General features: G+C 37.7%; 1 protein-coding gene across 5 annotated transcripts in view; it reads left to right on the forward strand.

Annotated features, from left to right (window-relative positions):
• The window catches only part of myom1.S (myomesin 1 S homeolog), an 89,201-nt gene that overhangs the window by 58,067 nt on the left and 14,133 nt on the right, over nucleotides 1-17,001 (forward strand). For all 5 annotated transcript variants that reach the window (XM_041567839.1, XM_041567836.1, XM_018224183.2 and 2 more), the window contains 14 exons: nucleotides 2,427-2,611; nucleotides 2,931-3,045; nucleotides 4,786-4,942; nucleotides 5,139-5,245; nucleotides 6,602-6,646; nucleotides 9,339-9,475; nucleotides 9,564-9,708; nucleotides 9,961-10,020; nucleotides 11,006-11,073; nucleotides 11,349-11,462; nucleotides 13,341-13,428; nucleotides 14,682-14,720; nucleotides 15,059-15,164; nucleotides 15,321-15,484. In XM_041567839.1, coding sequence (XP_041423773.1) covers nucleotides 2,427-2,611; nucleotides 2,931-3,045; nucleotides 4,786-4,942; nucleotides 5,139-5,245; nucleotides 6,602-6,646; nucleotides 9,339-9,475; nucleotides 9,564-9,708; nucleotides 9,961-10,020; nucleotides 11,006-11,073; nucleotides 11,349-11,462; nucleotides 13,341-13,428; nucleotides 14,682-14,720; nucleotides 15,059-15,164; nucleotides 15,321-15,484 — 1,530 coding nt within the window. The remainder of the gene's footprint in view (nucleotides 1-2,426; nucleotides 2,612-2,930; nucleotides 3,046-4,785; nucleotides 4,943-5,138; nucleotides 5,246-6,601; nucleotides 6,647-9,338; nucleotides 9,476-9,563; nucleotides 9,709-9,960; nucleotides 10,021-11,005; nucleotides 11,074-11,348; nucleotides 11,463-13,340; nucleotides 13,429-14,681; nucleotides 14,721-15,058; nucleotides 15,165-15,320; nucleotides 15,485-17,001) is intronic.

Here is a 17,001-nt window from a genome sequence, read left to right on the forward strand (position 1 = left end):
GGTGATGCTATCAATACTGTATTTCACCTGATTTCTTTTGATGATGTCAAAATACCCCAGACTTTGCCATTGCTATATAAGAACTGTTTATTTTTCCATTATTATCCTGTTAATTTGTATAGTACAGATATGTTTTAAACAGTGCTTTACAGAATTTATCATTCTCATCAGTCTCTGTCCCCGTTTACTGCATCTAAGTCACAATTTAGGGAAATGCAACATGTCCCATGTGGGCGACAACTAGGGTTGCCACCTTTACTGGAAAAAAATACCGGCCTTCCTATATATTTATCTTTTTTCCCTATTAATAACATTGGGATCAGCCATCATTTTGACCGGCCAAGCAGGTAAAATACCGGCCAGGTGGCAACCCTAGCTACAACACACCAGGAAATAAGTTTGTAATATGGATCAGAAAATCACTTGTTCCAAAACAGTTCAATCATGTAATCAAATATTCACACAATTGGACTGATTTATAAAGTGACCCAGAATACAAAGGTATTTTGGGGCATTTAGTGACTAGTTCAGAAAGTGATTCCATGCAGGAGACAAAAATCCCTGTGTAACATTTCACTAAAGTGTGGTTTATTCCAAACCACGTAAAGCTAATGCCAGACAGGGCCTGATATTGGCTTGCTGAAATATGCAGGCCTAAAGTCAGCTCCTACACGGGTATTAGCCTCCTACCTGCACCTGGAACAGTGCATCAACTCAGGAAAAAGGCACACTTGCCCAGGCATGGACTGGCCATTTGTGGGTTCGGGCAAATGCCCGGTGGTCCGATTGCTTTAAAATGTAAATTGTCCGCTCACCTAAAAATGCAAATGAGTTCAGTCTGTAACAGACAACCACAGCTAAACTAATGCCTGTATTTGTTAGTGCACATGCAGGTGCTATGGGGAGGGACCAGGAACTCTGCTATCTACCCAATCTCCACGCAATGGGGCTAATCCCACACCTTTTCTATCCAACAAGCAGTGCATCTTTGCCTGCCCGTTAGCCTTAGTACCCAGTTGGAAAAGAGTAAATTGTAAGCATTATTTTTGGGGTCCATGCTGTATGGCAGTGGTCCCCAACCAGTGGCTTGCAAGCAACATGTTGCTCACCAACCCCTCAGATGTTACTCCCCACTGGGTGCTTATTTTTGAATTCCAGGCTTGGAGGCAAGTTTTGGTTGCATAAAAACCATGTTTGTGGACTAACAGAGCCTCCTGTATGCTGCCAGTCCACACTGGGGCTACCAAATAGCCAATCACAGCCCTTATTTGGCACCCAGGGACTTTTTTCCATGCTTGTGTTGCTCCCCAACTCTTTTTACATTTGAATGTGGCTCACGTGTAAAAAAAGGTTGTGGACCCCTGCTGTATGGGATGAGTTCCTGCTAAGTGCTGGGTTGAAGACTGCAGTTGCATTTTGGGGATCTGGCTTCAAAATCACACAGGCATGGAATTGGGGCCAAACTTAAGAGCCAGGCTAGTTTATGTGGTTGAAAAAAATGCTGCTTTTTTATAAGAGTGACTGAGGGAATATACTGTAAGTATAGGGCCACTAATCCAATGAAAAGAATAGCCCTGATAGAAACTGGGGTGAGATACTTGTTGCAAGAGCCAGTTTTAGCACATAGGGTGTATAATAATGAGGAGATTCTATGCTAATGTACCCCTGCCTGGTCCAGGAAATAGTGCTCTGTTTATTAATAAACAGTATTTCTAGTTAACCGTGGGGTTGAAAATATTTGTCATGCGTGTCACTACATGGGATGCTTGGATAATTTTGCCAAGGCTGCTTTTTCTCCCAGTCCGGCACTGCACTTGCCTGATTTTGGGCGAGAATGGAAACGTACACATTTCTTCACCAAAATCAGCTGAGTGTGCCTGTACCTGAGCTGATAACAGTTCCAGATGGCAATCAGGAGAGGAGGCAAATTGCCCCACAGGAGCTGATATTTCAGCAGGCCAATTTGAGCCCTCGCGTGGCATTAGCCTAAAAAGGCCTATACCTTTTATTTGAGCACAACATTTTGTTGAATATTGACAAACATTTAGGGGAATGTTATATGTTTTGTAATTGCTAAACACATTTGCAAACACCTTTGCGAATGTTACGACCATTTTTGTGTCCTTTTTGACCGATTACAGACCTCAATGTCCTCCTCGCAATGTCCTCGCAAATGGTTTTTGCAAACATGCCCAGTTTATGTAATACCATTTTGCAATCGCATAGGGTTATTTGCAACTCCAGAGCAGGTGTTGCTAACCTTCTCTTAGCAATAATGAGCAATGTAATATTCGCCAGCGAATGATTGTACATTCCGAGCAGAGATAAACATTAGCAAAAACACCATTTTAAATAACGCTTGCAATTTTTCATTACATTCCTCCTACTGTCTTTATGATACATGCAAACTGTTTTCTCACGGTTAGGACCTCCACATCAGCTCACAATGAGAGAGGTCAGGAGCACCTCCATGGTTCTTCTTTGGCAGTCCCCTGTGTACACCGGTCGAAGTCCCGTTACAGGCTTTTATATTGATATTAAGGAGGCAGATGCAGGAGATGAACACTGGAGAGGTGTCAATGAAAAACCAACTGCTAACAAATACATTAAGGTACAGTACCTGATTAACATTCCATTGTAGGTTCAAAGATCACTAAATGCTGTGCATATTGGATTCATTGCTTTCAGAGATATTGCAAACCACCATATTGCCCATGAATTTCCATTTTTTGAAGACTGCCGCAATCAGTTGTAAAGGATAGCATAAGTTGCATATACAGGAGGATTTTTTTTTGTAAATCTCCCTTTAATATTATCGTTGTTGCTATTTTCATTTTGTATTAAAGAACCAGCACATTTTGGATGAAGATCTCTTAATATGATGTTCTGACATTTATATTGCTGATCTTCTTGCTTTGTTTTACTTCTAGATTGCAGACCTACAGGAAGGGGTCCGTTACGTCCTGAGAGTGAGGGCTGTAAACCAGGCAGGCGTTGGCAAATTATCTGATCTAACAGATCCTGTTCTGGCTCAGACCAAACCAGGTAGTTACTCACATTCATATGATAGTATATATAACGTATAGTTTCTAAATTGACTTTGAGATCTACAGTATACAAACAATCTGAAATGATGTTTTATTTGCTTTTGAATTGTCTGATGTATGAGCTGTGTAGTTTTGGATTACAAAATAGCATATTATTGATCAATTCATACCACAAATTCTGACGACTGGCAGCCATTTTGCCTTATTCCGCCATATTCTATGTATAGTACTTGCTCATTTACGCCTTCCATTTCAGCTCCATGTGGGGCATCACAACCATCAGAAGCACAAACGTCAAATGAATATTTAGGGGGTTATTTATCAAAGTCTGATTTTATCTCAGAATTTTCTGCTATAAACTCCGATAAAAACCGCTCTGGTTTTTTTACGCTCATTCATTATTACATTTTTCCCAAAAATGGACTTCTTCTATTGACTTATATGCAACCTCGAGAGGTCTGAGATGCTGGATTTTCAGACTTTTCCATCCTCAGGGTTTGATAAATTCCGAAAAATTTGTGAGTTTTAAAAGTCCAATTTTATAAAAAAAAAAAATCACTAATTTTTAAGGATTTTTGCATTCAGAGTTTAGTAAATAACCCCCTTAGTATGTTCTTTCTGATGATATGCCGCATATTTTCTAATAATTCCTTGCAGATTTAAATACAAACCAATGTGTGAGAGTTGTTGTACATGATCTTTGGTAACCAGTCCAGGACCTGAATCACATATTACAACAATAAGCATGGGCTTCCTGAAACTCCTTAACAACATAAATACTTTACAAATATTCCTAAAAAGTCAGTTAAGTAATTGTCTAGCAACTTTATCCAACAGTAATTACAAGCAACACAAAAGTCTACTAGAAATAGAATGTGTGACCACTACTGCCATTTTACGTATTTTACACATATGGACATTGTTACCATTTGCTAAAAGCCACTCCAGAAGCTTTTCTGTTTCTTTACCCTTAGGAAGATAACCATGGAGTAATCAAAGTGTGGGATTTTTCTTGAATAATTTCTTTTTTTTGCACATAATCTTGATGAGTGTGTCAAATTGTGATGGTCAAATTCACCATCTCAGAAGCCCATGATAATTGCAACAGATACATTTCACATAGGAATATGATCTCCATACCAATGTTGCATCTTCAGGTTTATAAACTGACATAAAGGTTTTGCACTTCACTGAACTTCATATAATCATCTGTGGGGGCTACAAGGAGATTTAGCATTTCAGTTGTATATTTTTGAAACTAATTGCAATTCTACATAAGTGAAAACTAACAAAATGGAGGGAATGAGTATTGTATTATGGCTGAAGGATCTTCAGTGCCACTGGTCCACCAGGATAACTTGCAATGGGCTTCATCATTTGGCTTTATATGCCTATACCATGGACATAGTGCATTTCTGTATGAGAACAAAGTGAAGAAATAGAGGGAAGAATAGAGGATAGATGAGACCAGGAAAATAAAAAAGGTTTACTAAAGACAGCAGGAAAAATAGTATAGAGAGTTGGCCTGTAATCTATTGGGCTACAGGCACTGTACTTGGTTATAGGACTTTAGGACTGCATGGGAAACCACCCAAACTATAGATGCACTCCAATGCATCTTCACAACTTGACTTCAAAAGTAATAAGGAAACCAGAAAACAACTGCATTTCATTTTCTTTATCCCGGGAAGACAATACTTCATTGTACCAACAGTGTGTGTTCCGGATGTTTTTCTAGGTACCAAAGAAGTTGAGGTGATTGTTGATGACAATGGTATCATTTCTTTGAACTTTGAATGTGATCAGTTAACTCCAGACTCAAAGTTCATATGGTCCAAGAATTATGAACCAATTGATGATTCATCAAGAGTATCCATTGAGACCAAAGGTGGCAAGTGAGCATTAGCATTATTATAGCATTGTTCTCTTATTGTTATGAAACTTATAAGAATTACTGCATCATCATATAGATTTTTGCTGCATGAAAACTATTTGTGCTATAAAATTTACACATAACCCTAGACATATATTTATATAAATATAAGAATTACAATGGGTTGATAATTTATTAATAAACTCTCGTTCTTGCAGAACAAAAGTCACATTCAATGATCCCTCAGAAGAGGACCTGGGAATTTACTCCTGTGTTGTTACAGATACTGATGGTGTTTCATCCAGCTACACATTAGATGCAGAGGGTAACTCAACACATTTGTTTTTATCAACAAGCTATCAAACTAAAAAGATCTATGGATCTCACAATTTTAATGTCCTTTTTGTTTGGGCTAGCTCCCCTACACTGTTGGTCCATAATGCCAAAATGTATATATACACTACAAGAGCTAAACATTCCCATTCTCTTACTCCCGGTAAATGGCTGGAAGGTGTGTAGTTACTGTCGTTTTATATAAAACAAAGCAATCACTTACCCTGCAGGTACACTTACATGGATGTTTCTAGAAAAAGTAATTCCTCCTATAAACACTGCTTTAACTGCAGTCTATACTCATCTTAAAGGGATACTGTCATGGGAAAAAACATTTTTTTTCAAAATGAATCCGTTAATAGTGCTGCTCTAGGAGAATTCTGCACTGAAATCCATTTCTCAAAAGAGCAAACAGATTTTTTTATATTCAATTTTGAAATCTGACATGGGGCTAGACATATTGTCAATTTCCCAGCTGCCCCAAGTCATGTGACTTGTGCTCAGATAAACTTCAATCACTCTTTACTCCTGTACTGCAAGTTGGAGTGATATCACCCCCCTCCCTTCCCCCCCCCCCAGCAGCCAAACAAAAAAACAATGGGAAGGTAACCAGATAGCAGCTCCCTAACACAAGATAACAGCTGCCTGTTAGATCTAAGAACAACACTCAATAGTAAAAACCCATGTCCCACTGAGACACATTCAGTTACATTGAGAAGGAAAAACAGCAGCCTGCCAGAAAGCATTTCTCTCCTAAAGTGCAGGCACAAGTCACATGACCAGAGGCAGCTGGGAAATTGACAAAATGTCTAGCCCCATGTCAGATTTCAAAATTGACTATAAAAAATCTGTTTGCTCTTTTGAGAAATGGATTTCAGTGCAGAATTCTGCTGGAGTAGCACTATTAACTGATGTGTTTTGAAAGAAACATGTTTTCCGATGGCAGGATCCCTTTAAGGTAGCTATACAGGGGCTGATCTGCATGTCTATGATTGATCTGTCAGTGGACGATGTCCATACACATATTCTTTTGTTTATTACCTTCAGGGGTTCACCCCAATGACTGCAACAGTAGAAATTGAGGAGGAGCTGCAGCTCCTCTTTACTTCCGTCCAATCAACAAACAGAGAATTTCTATCAGGGCAGATAATCCTTGATTATTATTATTATACAGCAGTGATGTACAATTTGGATTATAGGAGTATCTGTCTGAATTACCACACTTGCACAGATGGTTGGGCAGTATGGTAAAAATCAACCCAACTGCCTGGCCAAATATGGACATATATGGCCAGCTTATGTATTTACAGTATATAGCTATATGTAACTCTTTCTTTTTTTTCTCCAGAGTTGAAACGCCTCCTTCAACTCAGCCATGACCACAAATTCCCAGGTATTTTCACTTTTGTATCTAAAAAACTGTTATAACATGAACCCCACCCTAGACAGATATAGAATCTGGTTCTGACTGCTTCAGCAGAACCCTTACATTTAATTGCTTGTAAACCAGTGGGGGAGGTAGATTACTGCTGACATCATGCTTATACAGGGTTAAGGCTGCTATCAGTCAGAAATGACTCGTGCAACCTGCCTAGCTTTGGAACTGTTTGTGTAACTCCAGGTGTCATGAAGGCCCCCATATATAATAAACAAACATAAAGTCCTTTGGCACCTAGGGTGTTCTGTCAAATTTCAGAAACTTTGGTTTGATAAAGGGCCAGGATGTGGCTTGAAACGTAACTGTGTCTCTGGTCGTAGCCAAGTTACAATAAAGGCTTTTTACCCATGATACGGTGCTGTCCATTTCTGAAATTTGATCGAATTTGGTGGATTGTGGCCACTATTGGAGCGTGCACCGGACAACTTGAAGGAGTGTGTGCTGACCCAAGTACTTCACCTAGGGTGTTCTGATCACAATGACCACCTGGTGGAAAACAGTGGCAGTCAAAAGGCCCTTGTCTAACTGTCACCTATCCTGAGTGAGTTCTGATGGGGTTCTTTTACCTGGCTATCAACAATGTAGGTAGTAGGTTGTTGGTAGAGGAAGTGACATACTTCCTATGACATAGTACCTGTCTTTCCAGTTTAAGGTTACACTATGTCTACGCAACATGTCTTTCTTGAAGCTCAGCTAAATCTGTCAGTGCCTTCATTACTGATTTCTCAGTTTATTACAAATTGTATCACATGTGCGGAGTTTTCTATATCAAACAATTGGCAAGACGCCCCACTAGTCATCACATGGAACCTGCCCAAAATATGTTGTAATCATAACAATTATTGTTATTGCATTCTCATTGAGTTAACAGCAAGCCGCAAACAATTTGTTTTAAAGTTATCCAACTTGTTTTTCAATCCCAGCCAATATTGTAACAACTTTATTTCCTAAAACTAATGGGAGGATACCATTTGCCCTGTAAAGAAATTATGATGAGGCAACAATTTAGCTGGCAAAAGCAAGTCTCCAGCACAATTAAAGTGGACCTGTCACCCAGACATAAAAAACAGTATAATAAAAGTCCTTTTCAAATTAAACATGAAATCCAAATTCTTTTTTTTATTAAAGCATTCATAGCTGCTGTAAACTCATTTAAAAATCTTAGCTGTCAATCACATATTGCCTGCCCCTCCTCTATGCCTTAGGCATAGAGGCGGGACAAGCAATTACTTTCCCTTTCCATTCAGAACTTCCTAGATATCCCTGCTCTCCCCACATTCCCCCAGTTCTCTTAACCATTTAATTGTGTAGCCAGTGCATGGGGATGGACATCAGGTCCCCTTTTCTGGTGCACAAACAAGATTCTGAGATGATGCAAGGCTTACCTCAATAACAGTGTCCACAAAATGGCACCTGCCTGCTTTATATAATTATGAATTCCCAGACTGAAGGAAACGAGATTCTAATAATTTATATGGTGTAATTAAAGTTCATTTTGCTTGACTAACATGATAAAATAAGATTTGGAAAAAATTTTTGGGGTGACGAGTCCCCTTTAATACATAAGTAAAAAAATTATTATTTATTAAAAACCCGTTCCTATAGATCAAGGCTTATGAATTTCTTGCACCCATCTGGCAATAAACACAGGCATGAGGGCATGACACCCATAAGGTTTAAGGGGTTTACGCCTAGACAGAAATGCAAGAGCACTAAGGGGTACAACAGCAAGCCATTAGTGCTAATTTAGATAGCACTTCTTTCTTGTACTATCTAGCTTGTGTGTCTGAATGATGTGCATGTTATGGGATGGTAGGGGGCACACCAATATCCCTCCTCCTGCCAGCCCTTGTGAATACAGTCTTGCCAAATGTAGGCAGAGCTGTATCCTTGTGCCATACACAGGTCTTTGCACTCTGTTTTGACCTAATGGTCCTACCATATAAGTAACAATATATACACTAACATGGTTGTGGTTAGATCTGTCCAACATTAATATACAGCAGAAGGGTACAAGTAACTGTTAATGACATTCATTGTTTTTTATGAGCTATAAATACAGTTGGTGCTTGGTGGTACTGCAGCCAATCTCTCGCTAATGACTTAAATACGAATTCAGAGAACAAAGTGTCTGTTCATATACTGTATGTGCTGCTTTGATCCTCTATAGCTGCTTTAGCCAACTGGAATGTAAAGTTCAGAAGTAGCATTAGATTTCTCAGCAGATTTAGAGGCTTGCATAATGCACTGTGTAAATCGACTGGAGGGCTTCGCTGCTGTCCTAAAATAGTGTTTAAATAATACTTATTTCCACAAGGGTTTTTTTAAGTTGTGCCTATATCTTTGTGACCTTTTTTGAAGGGATGCCATGGAATAAAAAATATATTGCCCACATAGTATTGACCAGTATCTAAACACAAAGTGAGCCAAACTGACCAGTGATTAGCCAGTACACAGTTTTAGTCTATATCTCATAGAGAAGAATGAATTGGAAACTCAGCAAGAATGTGTGTACCTAGAAACCTATAGGTGATGATTATATTATTGTGCATGATTATACATAACCAGATCATTTTCAGGTTTTTAAAAAGACAAGCTACGATCTTGTGTACTTATTACCTGGACTATTTTTATTTTCCATTTTCAGTTATTCCCCTTCAATCAGAATTAGCTGTTGAGATTTTTGAGAAAGGACAAGTTCGCTTTTGGATGCAAACTGAGAAACTTTCTGCTAATAGCAAGGCCAACCATGTGTTCAATGACAAGGAAATTAAGGATGGTGATGTAAGTCATGACAAAATGAATCTGTAGTACTTATTATTGTACATACATCTTCAGCTGCTGATAACTAAATGTCTTATTGTTCTTAAAGAAATACAAGATGAGTATGGATCGTAACACTGGTATTGTACAAATGGTCATGGAGAAACTTGAAGATGTAGATGAAGGCACATATACCTTCCAGCTACAGGATGGAAAAGCAACCAATCAGTCCAGCTTGGTTTTGATTGGTGATGGTGAGAATATACTTTTGTGCATTGCTCTACTGTTAGCAATGTGATGACCTCGTCTAGACATTGAAAACAACATTTGGGTTTAGATTCAGCAACTTAAATGCGGAATTATATTAGAATTTCATATTTCACATCCCAGAGACAGAAGTTCTCCTGTAAAATCATAATTTATTTTTTTAAATAAACTACTTCCTGCTTCTGTGACATTATGAGATGTTGTATTGTTCTTCTTCTGATCTTATTTCATTTCCACAGTGTTTGATAAGTTACAGAAAGAAGCAAGATTTCAGAGACAAGAATGGTTTAGGAAACAAGGTACAGTATTTATAACTACTTCACTTTAAAAAAACAGAGAGTTGATATATATCTATATATATAGATATAAATCAGATTTTAATATCTAATTCTATTTTTAGCAATTAAGAATGTTTCTAGTGCAGCTGGTCATACATCATAAGATCTGCTCATTTTGTGAGGTCACCATACAAGCGAATCTTTACCACCAATATGGCTGGCAAAATTGGAATGATCTGATAGTTTGGTCTCCTAATGTCTTCAGAAACTCGTTGGGTGAGGACCTCATTGATGAACCAATGTGGTCATTGCCCAGCAATATCTTTAAAAGGCCCAATAAGCTGCTAAGTCTGGAGGGGCAGCTTTTCCCAGCAATTGTTTGGCCAATTTAAGACTATACGAAGAAAAAGATTTTGTTGTTTACAAATTTCCACTTGTGTGGAGAAGGTTAGGTTCTGAAATTGGACAATAACTTTGTATTCTTTAGATTACAATCCATGATTATTTTTGGGGATTTTTAATATTAATTTGACACTTTTAATTGTATTGGGTGAAAGCTAATCCATTTATATTTTCATAGAGTAGATGCAATCACACTATTCGCTTAAAGATTACGTAAAGGAGCTTGGAGTTATTTTCCTTTTGGCTCATAGCATACTTTCTCCTTTACTTGGGAAAAAAGGTTGCTACTAGAAGACAAACTTCATGGGGTCAGTGAGATCATCCACAAACAGCAGATTTAGACCAACTGGATCATCAGCTAACCATATTTCAGTTTATGCCAATCTGATCAAGAGACATGCTTGCTGGCCATATCTCACTGTGTATGGTCTTTTCACTTTAAATCAAGATTTTAAGAGAAATAATCAATACATCATTGTACATTATCATGATTCCTTTTGTATCCATCATACTGTATTATAATCCATTAATATATTAATTGAAATAAAAATTGGAAGGGATAACTTACTGATTCTGAATGTTGTTTTTTTTATTTCCTAAAAAGGTCCTCATTTTGTTGAGTATCTTGGGTGGGAAGTTACCCCTGAGTGCAATGTTTTGCTAAAAAGCAAGGTAAGACATTGGAAGAAGAGTTCATGAGTTCTTGAGGAAGTATAGCCTTACAGAGCTTTTTTGTTTTAGTTGTGATCAGTGAGACCTGGAAAAAGTCAGAAGATGGCAAATAATTAAAAAAAACTATATAAAAAAGGAAAATGTAAGGTCAATTGAAATGTTGCTTAGAATTAGCGATTCTATAACATACTAAATAAGTTCAGTTAAAGTTGATGGTTTTGGGATGCAGCCCTTTGCTGGTGTGTGCATTATTGTCTATTTTATTGTTCTCATAGGTGGCTAACATTAAAAACGACACAAGTATTTCTTGGTACAAAGATGAAAGGGAGATAGTGGAAGATGAGAAACATGAATTTAAAGATGGTGTTTGTACTTTGCTCATTACTGAGGTAAGTCACTTTCTGTAACTGTCAAACATCTGTAAATTTGTTTACAGCTTAAACATAATATATATCATAATATAATACCAGCAAAAAGTTAATGCCTTCTGTTTTTGTCTGTCTAATGGCTTTTTAAAAATACATATGTTTATATTGCGATATCCTTAGAGGTGTTCCTTTTCTTTAAACTGTTCCTTGTTTCCGCCTTTGTTTTTATTTTTTAGTTATGTGAAACTGGTGGAGAGATTTTATTCCAGTTTGGCCACTAATATTTATTTGTAAACATCCAGTATCTACATTGAAGGATTCCAGTAATTGTCACTGTATTACACTTTAGTAAACTTTAGTTTTAACAATATCCCAAATTCTTGCTGGATTGGAAAGTATCCTTTGTTCCATGGCTTTTAATCTGTTCACACATTCCAGTTTTCTTGGAAGGTGGACAGGAATGTTTCCATGGAGTATACAATACACAGATATTCAGATGGAGAGGGGGCACTCAGTTGCTTTGTTTGTTGATTCCATCTGTCATTTAAGCCTGTGTTTTGTTTGTCTTGGTAATAAGTAACTGCACTTCCGGAGGCTTCTCGGGATACTGCAGTCCTTGGCCTTGTGTAAATGTCCTTGATTTGAGATATTCCCTTATAAAACTGTAGGCCACGCTGTCCATGTATAACACTGTAAAGAATATACTATCCCATTTTATAACATCCCATTCAGCCACTTTTCTGCCAAGCCTATTAAAGATAATAGTGGTCATTTATTAATACAGAATGTAGAATTATTTTTACAATTTGCAAAATGAGTCCTGCATTTTACAATTTGCTGTAAGCTCCTTGGATCGAGAGCTGCCAAAATCACCAGTAAGAGCAACGTTAATGGCAAAACAATTAATTTGGAACATTATGGGAGTTATGTATCAAAATCTGACCAAACTAGAATCCATGATTTATAATTAAAAAACAAAAAAATCGGATCAGGAAAAAATGCAACTTTTTTGAATTGTCGCACGAAAACTTGCGACTTTTTTGGATTGTCTCGCAAAAAAATCGGAAATTTGGGATTTAACACCTGGAAAGTCTGAATGTTTTGTGAAAGCAGTGGAAAAGCTCTAAATGTTCGGATTATCGTACGAAACTCAGCGCAGACTATAATACCTTAAAATTGCAAATAGGACCCCTGCCATTGACTTCTACAGGACCTAGGCAGGTTGAAGATGAAGTATTTTCGGATTCTGACATTTTGCATCCTCTAGGTCTAATAAATCTTGAAAAATTTTCAAGATTCCACTAAAAAATCTGATTTTATAGTACAAATTTTTTTTACCGAGTTTTTTATTTTAATAAATAACCCCTATTTGTCCCTCTCTCTGCCATCAGACACTGACAAATCTAAAAGGGCCAGATATTCAACATACCATTCTGTAATGTTATTAGATTACAGTCTCTTATGTCCAAATACATGAAAATGAATTTAGCCTTTAGCACACCAGTGCTATGTAATATTTGTGCGTTAAACTGCATACAATTATATCAAGCTAGTTAATTTGCTTCATATTAGTCCTGATGGTGAAGAACGTTTATGGAAGCATTGTGCAACATTCTCATTTAACTGGTATAGCAGACTCAGGTAACCGGTTCTAGACATTTGTAAATGTGAGAGTTTGTTCTGCCTTGAAATGTGTACAAAGATCCCCACATACTAATAAGAGAGAATGCTGCATCTTTTATTTTTTGCATATTTTTTTATAGTGATTCTGTAGATTAAATGTTTTAACCCTTGCCGAGTCCTTGTAGCATTCTTGAAGACCATGGAGTCCCCTAGTTTGTTTTTTTTTTGCTGGTGTGATACTGTACCTATGTTTTAAATGTGTTTTTTTCCCCACAGTTTACTAAAAAAGATGCCGGTGTTTATGAACTTATACTTAAAGACGACAGAGGAAAAGACAAGAGTGTGCTCAAGCTTAAGGATTCAGGTTAGATACACATTGTTTTCATGGTGCTGTCATGTCGCTCCCTGTCTCCGGCTTTAAATTGCCCTTCTAAAAAAATCATGACATTTAAGTGTATGTTCTCACTTTACAACTGCTGCAAAGCTCAAATTTAGGGGCAGATTCACTAAAGGGTGAAGTGGCTAATGCTAGCGACTTTTCGCCAGCGTTGTTACTCGCAGCGACATTGCCAATTCATTACAACAGACGCAGTTGCCAATTCGCTAACGAACGGGACCATTACTCTGCGAAATCACTAAAGTGCGGATTTTACTGAACAATACCTCTTTCGCCAGAGTTGACTACACCACCTCAGACCAAGTGCTTAAAAGCAGCTAGATCTTCCTCAATCTTCTGTCACTTACATCATATCCTATGTGCCGAAAATGCATTTAAGTCCAAAAAACGCTGGAGACTTTTCCTTTTTTGAAGCGGAATTGCCTGCAAAAGTGGTGCGAAGTGGCGAAGTGGTGCGAACCGGTCTCCGGCGACAATGCACCCTTTAGTGAATCTGCCCCTTAGAATCATCTATAATTACTTTGGTTTCTGTGGCTTTTATGTCACAAAGGCCAAGACAAAGTTTCCTTCAGTCACATATGATATCGACTTTTATGCATAAAATGCTAAGGCTCACAGTTGCATTCAGATGCAAATTGGGTTTATTTTATAATATTTAAAAGTCTAATTGTTACATAGTGGCTGCTTTCAGTTTTATCTCCCTCCGATATGCCCACCCTGAGGTGGCCAATATCGGGCTGATCTGATCGTGGGCCCTAGGGCCCAATGATCGGATCCTAACGATACCTAACGGGCGGTCGGATCGCGGGACCGCATCAACGAACAGATGCGGCCGCGATCCGACGGGATTTTTAGTCCCTTCCGATCGAGATCTGGCCAACTTTCAGCCAGATCTCGATCGGGGAAGCCTGCCAGGGGGCCCCATACACGGGCCAATAAGCTGCCAACTAGGTCTGTCGGCAGCTTTTATTGGCCCATGTATGGCCACCTTTAGTCTGGATCAAGAACAAGGTACTGTTTTATTATCACACAGAAAAAGGAAATTCATTTTGAAATATTTAATTATTTGGATAAAATGGAGTCTCTAGGAGACAACCTTCCTGTAATTCGGCTCATTCTGAATAACGGGTTTCCGGGTAACGGATCCCATACCTGTAATATAGAATCCCTCTATATCTTTAAGGATATTAGAAATAACCGTGTCCTTCCTTTTTCTGTAGCATTTGATGACCTCATGTCAGCAGTGTGCAAAGTTATTGGTAAGTAGTAACCTTTTTTCTTTTATCAGTTAGTATACAATCAAGTCATTACATTTGTTTAAAACATATTACACTCTGGTCTCTGTGTATTTATCTAAATTGGGTTAGAAATGCATTGTCACTTGCTCTGAATACATTATGCATTAGCTGTAGCTATAAATATATATATATATACACCGTATATACAGTATTTAACATGTTTTTGTTAAGGGAGCATGCATAATGTTTGCTACAGATTGTAAGAGTGACTTTTTCCATTGCCATATACCTTCTTTGTCCAGGTAGAAAGGAAGTTTTAAATGCCTTGCTTCAAAATAATTCTTATCTCTCTCTTTCAGCCGAGTCTGCCTCTCAACTCAAGATCCAGAGCAATGAAGAAGGCATCAGATTGTATACTTTTGTAAATTACTATATAGAAGATTTGAAAGTAAGCTGGTGTCACAAGTAAGTTAGACACATTATTTCATCGTCTTCCATATTAATGCTGTTTGTTCTGGCTTATCTGACACAGCGGTATCCGTGCACCTGTTTGCTTATGTTAGTGATAACATTTTTCACCCTGCTATCTAATTATAAAGACATTTCAAAAATGTTTTTCAGCGATGCCAAGATAAAATACACAGACAGAGTTAAGACTGGTGTCACTGGAGAGATGATGTGGCTTCAGATAAATGAGCCTACACCAAATGACAAAGGCAAATATGTTCTGGAAATGTTTGATGGAAAAACAACACACACAAGGAACGTTGATCTTTCTGGACAAGGTAAAGGAAATACTGAAATGCTTTCAAGTCATACTACGTTTCAACATGATTATGTTAGAGGAGATATAACAGCATTTAAGGTGGCCATAGACGCACAAATAATATCGTACAAAACAAATTTTCGTCCGATATTCGGTGGAAAAAGAGCCGACCGATATCGGCAGAAGACTTGGATATTTGTCGGCTCGTCGATCGGGCTGGACAGAAAATTTTTATCGGGACCCTTTGAAGGGACCCAAACATCGGCCATTGTTAGTGCTGAATCGTCAGATACAGGTAGAATTCTATTGTTTCTTCCCGTATATCTACCTGTATATCTGACGATTCAGCTCTACACGTGTGTATTGAAACAAACAATCTTTCTTGGAAAGATCTTTTCCAAGAAAGATCGTAATTGTTACGTCTATGGCCACCTTAAAACTCTTCTTATACCTTTAAAGGAGAAGGAAAGGTTAAAACTAAGTAAGCTTTATCAGAAAGGTCTTTATAAATACACCAGTAAACCCTCAAAATAATTCTGCTTTGAGTCCTCTGTCAAAAAAAACACCACATTTTTTCCTTCTATTGCGTACACATGGGCTTCTGTATCAGACTTCCTGTTTTCAGCTTAAACCTCCAGGGCTAGGGCTTGAGCATGCTCAGTTTGCTTCTCTCCCTCCTCCCCTCCCTGCTGTAAGCTGAGCCAAACTAATATGGCAGCTGCTATCCTAAAACACAGAGACAGTGTCTAGAGCTGTTTACTCAGGTATGAAAAAGCATTCTAAAGTATAAAAATTGTGTTCTAGCTTGCACTATTGCGGTTAATCTATTGGCAATAAACTGCCTTGGTAGCTTTTCTTTTCCTTTAATATCACACTATATTTGGTCTTATAATAACTTATTACTTTTACACATTCCATTGTACATTTCCCAGACACAGAGAGATATTGAACCATAGATCTTGTAAACTAAAGTTAGATAACCTGGAGAACTAGTTTTCCATACAACACAATTACTACATTTACTGAACTGGCCAATATTAATTTTGCAATATATGGGCAAAAATGCAATTAGGCCCACAGACCCCTATATACAGACTATCTTTAGTTTACAAATTATTTACAATGATACATATACTAAAGCCAAGCCATGAACTTTTCATTTAATCATAAACATATTATGCAGTGCAATAAAGTGGATGTAAATGAAAAACTTACTGGTGGTTTTCAGGCAAGTAGGAAGAATGTTTATTTGGAGTTGTTTCGATTGGAAGATTTGAATGATTCTACATAGATCTGATAGGATGAGGTAGTGATCTTAGAGGCTATAATATAAGGAAACAGTAGGATAATAGTAATCATTTATAGATGATTTAGGTATGACTTTGGCAATGTACTATGGACATAGGATTACTGGAACAGAAAATTCCAGTAATCCATAGGGCATACAAAGCAACTAGAGGGATTTGGAAAGAGGAATATAAGGATTGGAAAAGTATACTTTTTTAGAAAAGAAAAATGACAAAATTGACATTTTTT

This window comes from Xenopus laevis, chromosome 6S (assembly GCF_017654675.1).
Source record: "Xenopus laevis strain J_2021 chromosome 6S, Xenopus_laevis_v10.1, whole genome shotgun sequence".
Classification (NCBI taxonomy): Eukaryota; Metazoa; Chordata; class Amphibia; order Anura; family Pipidae; genus Xenopus; species Xenopus laevis.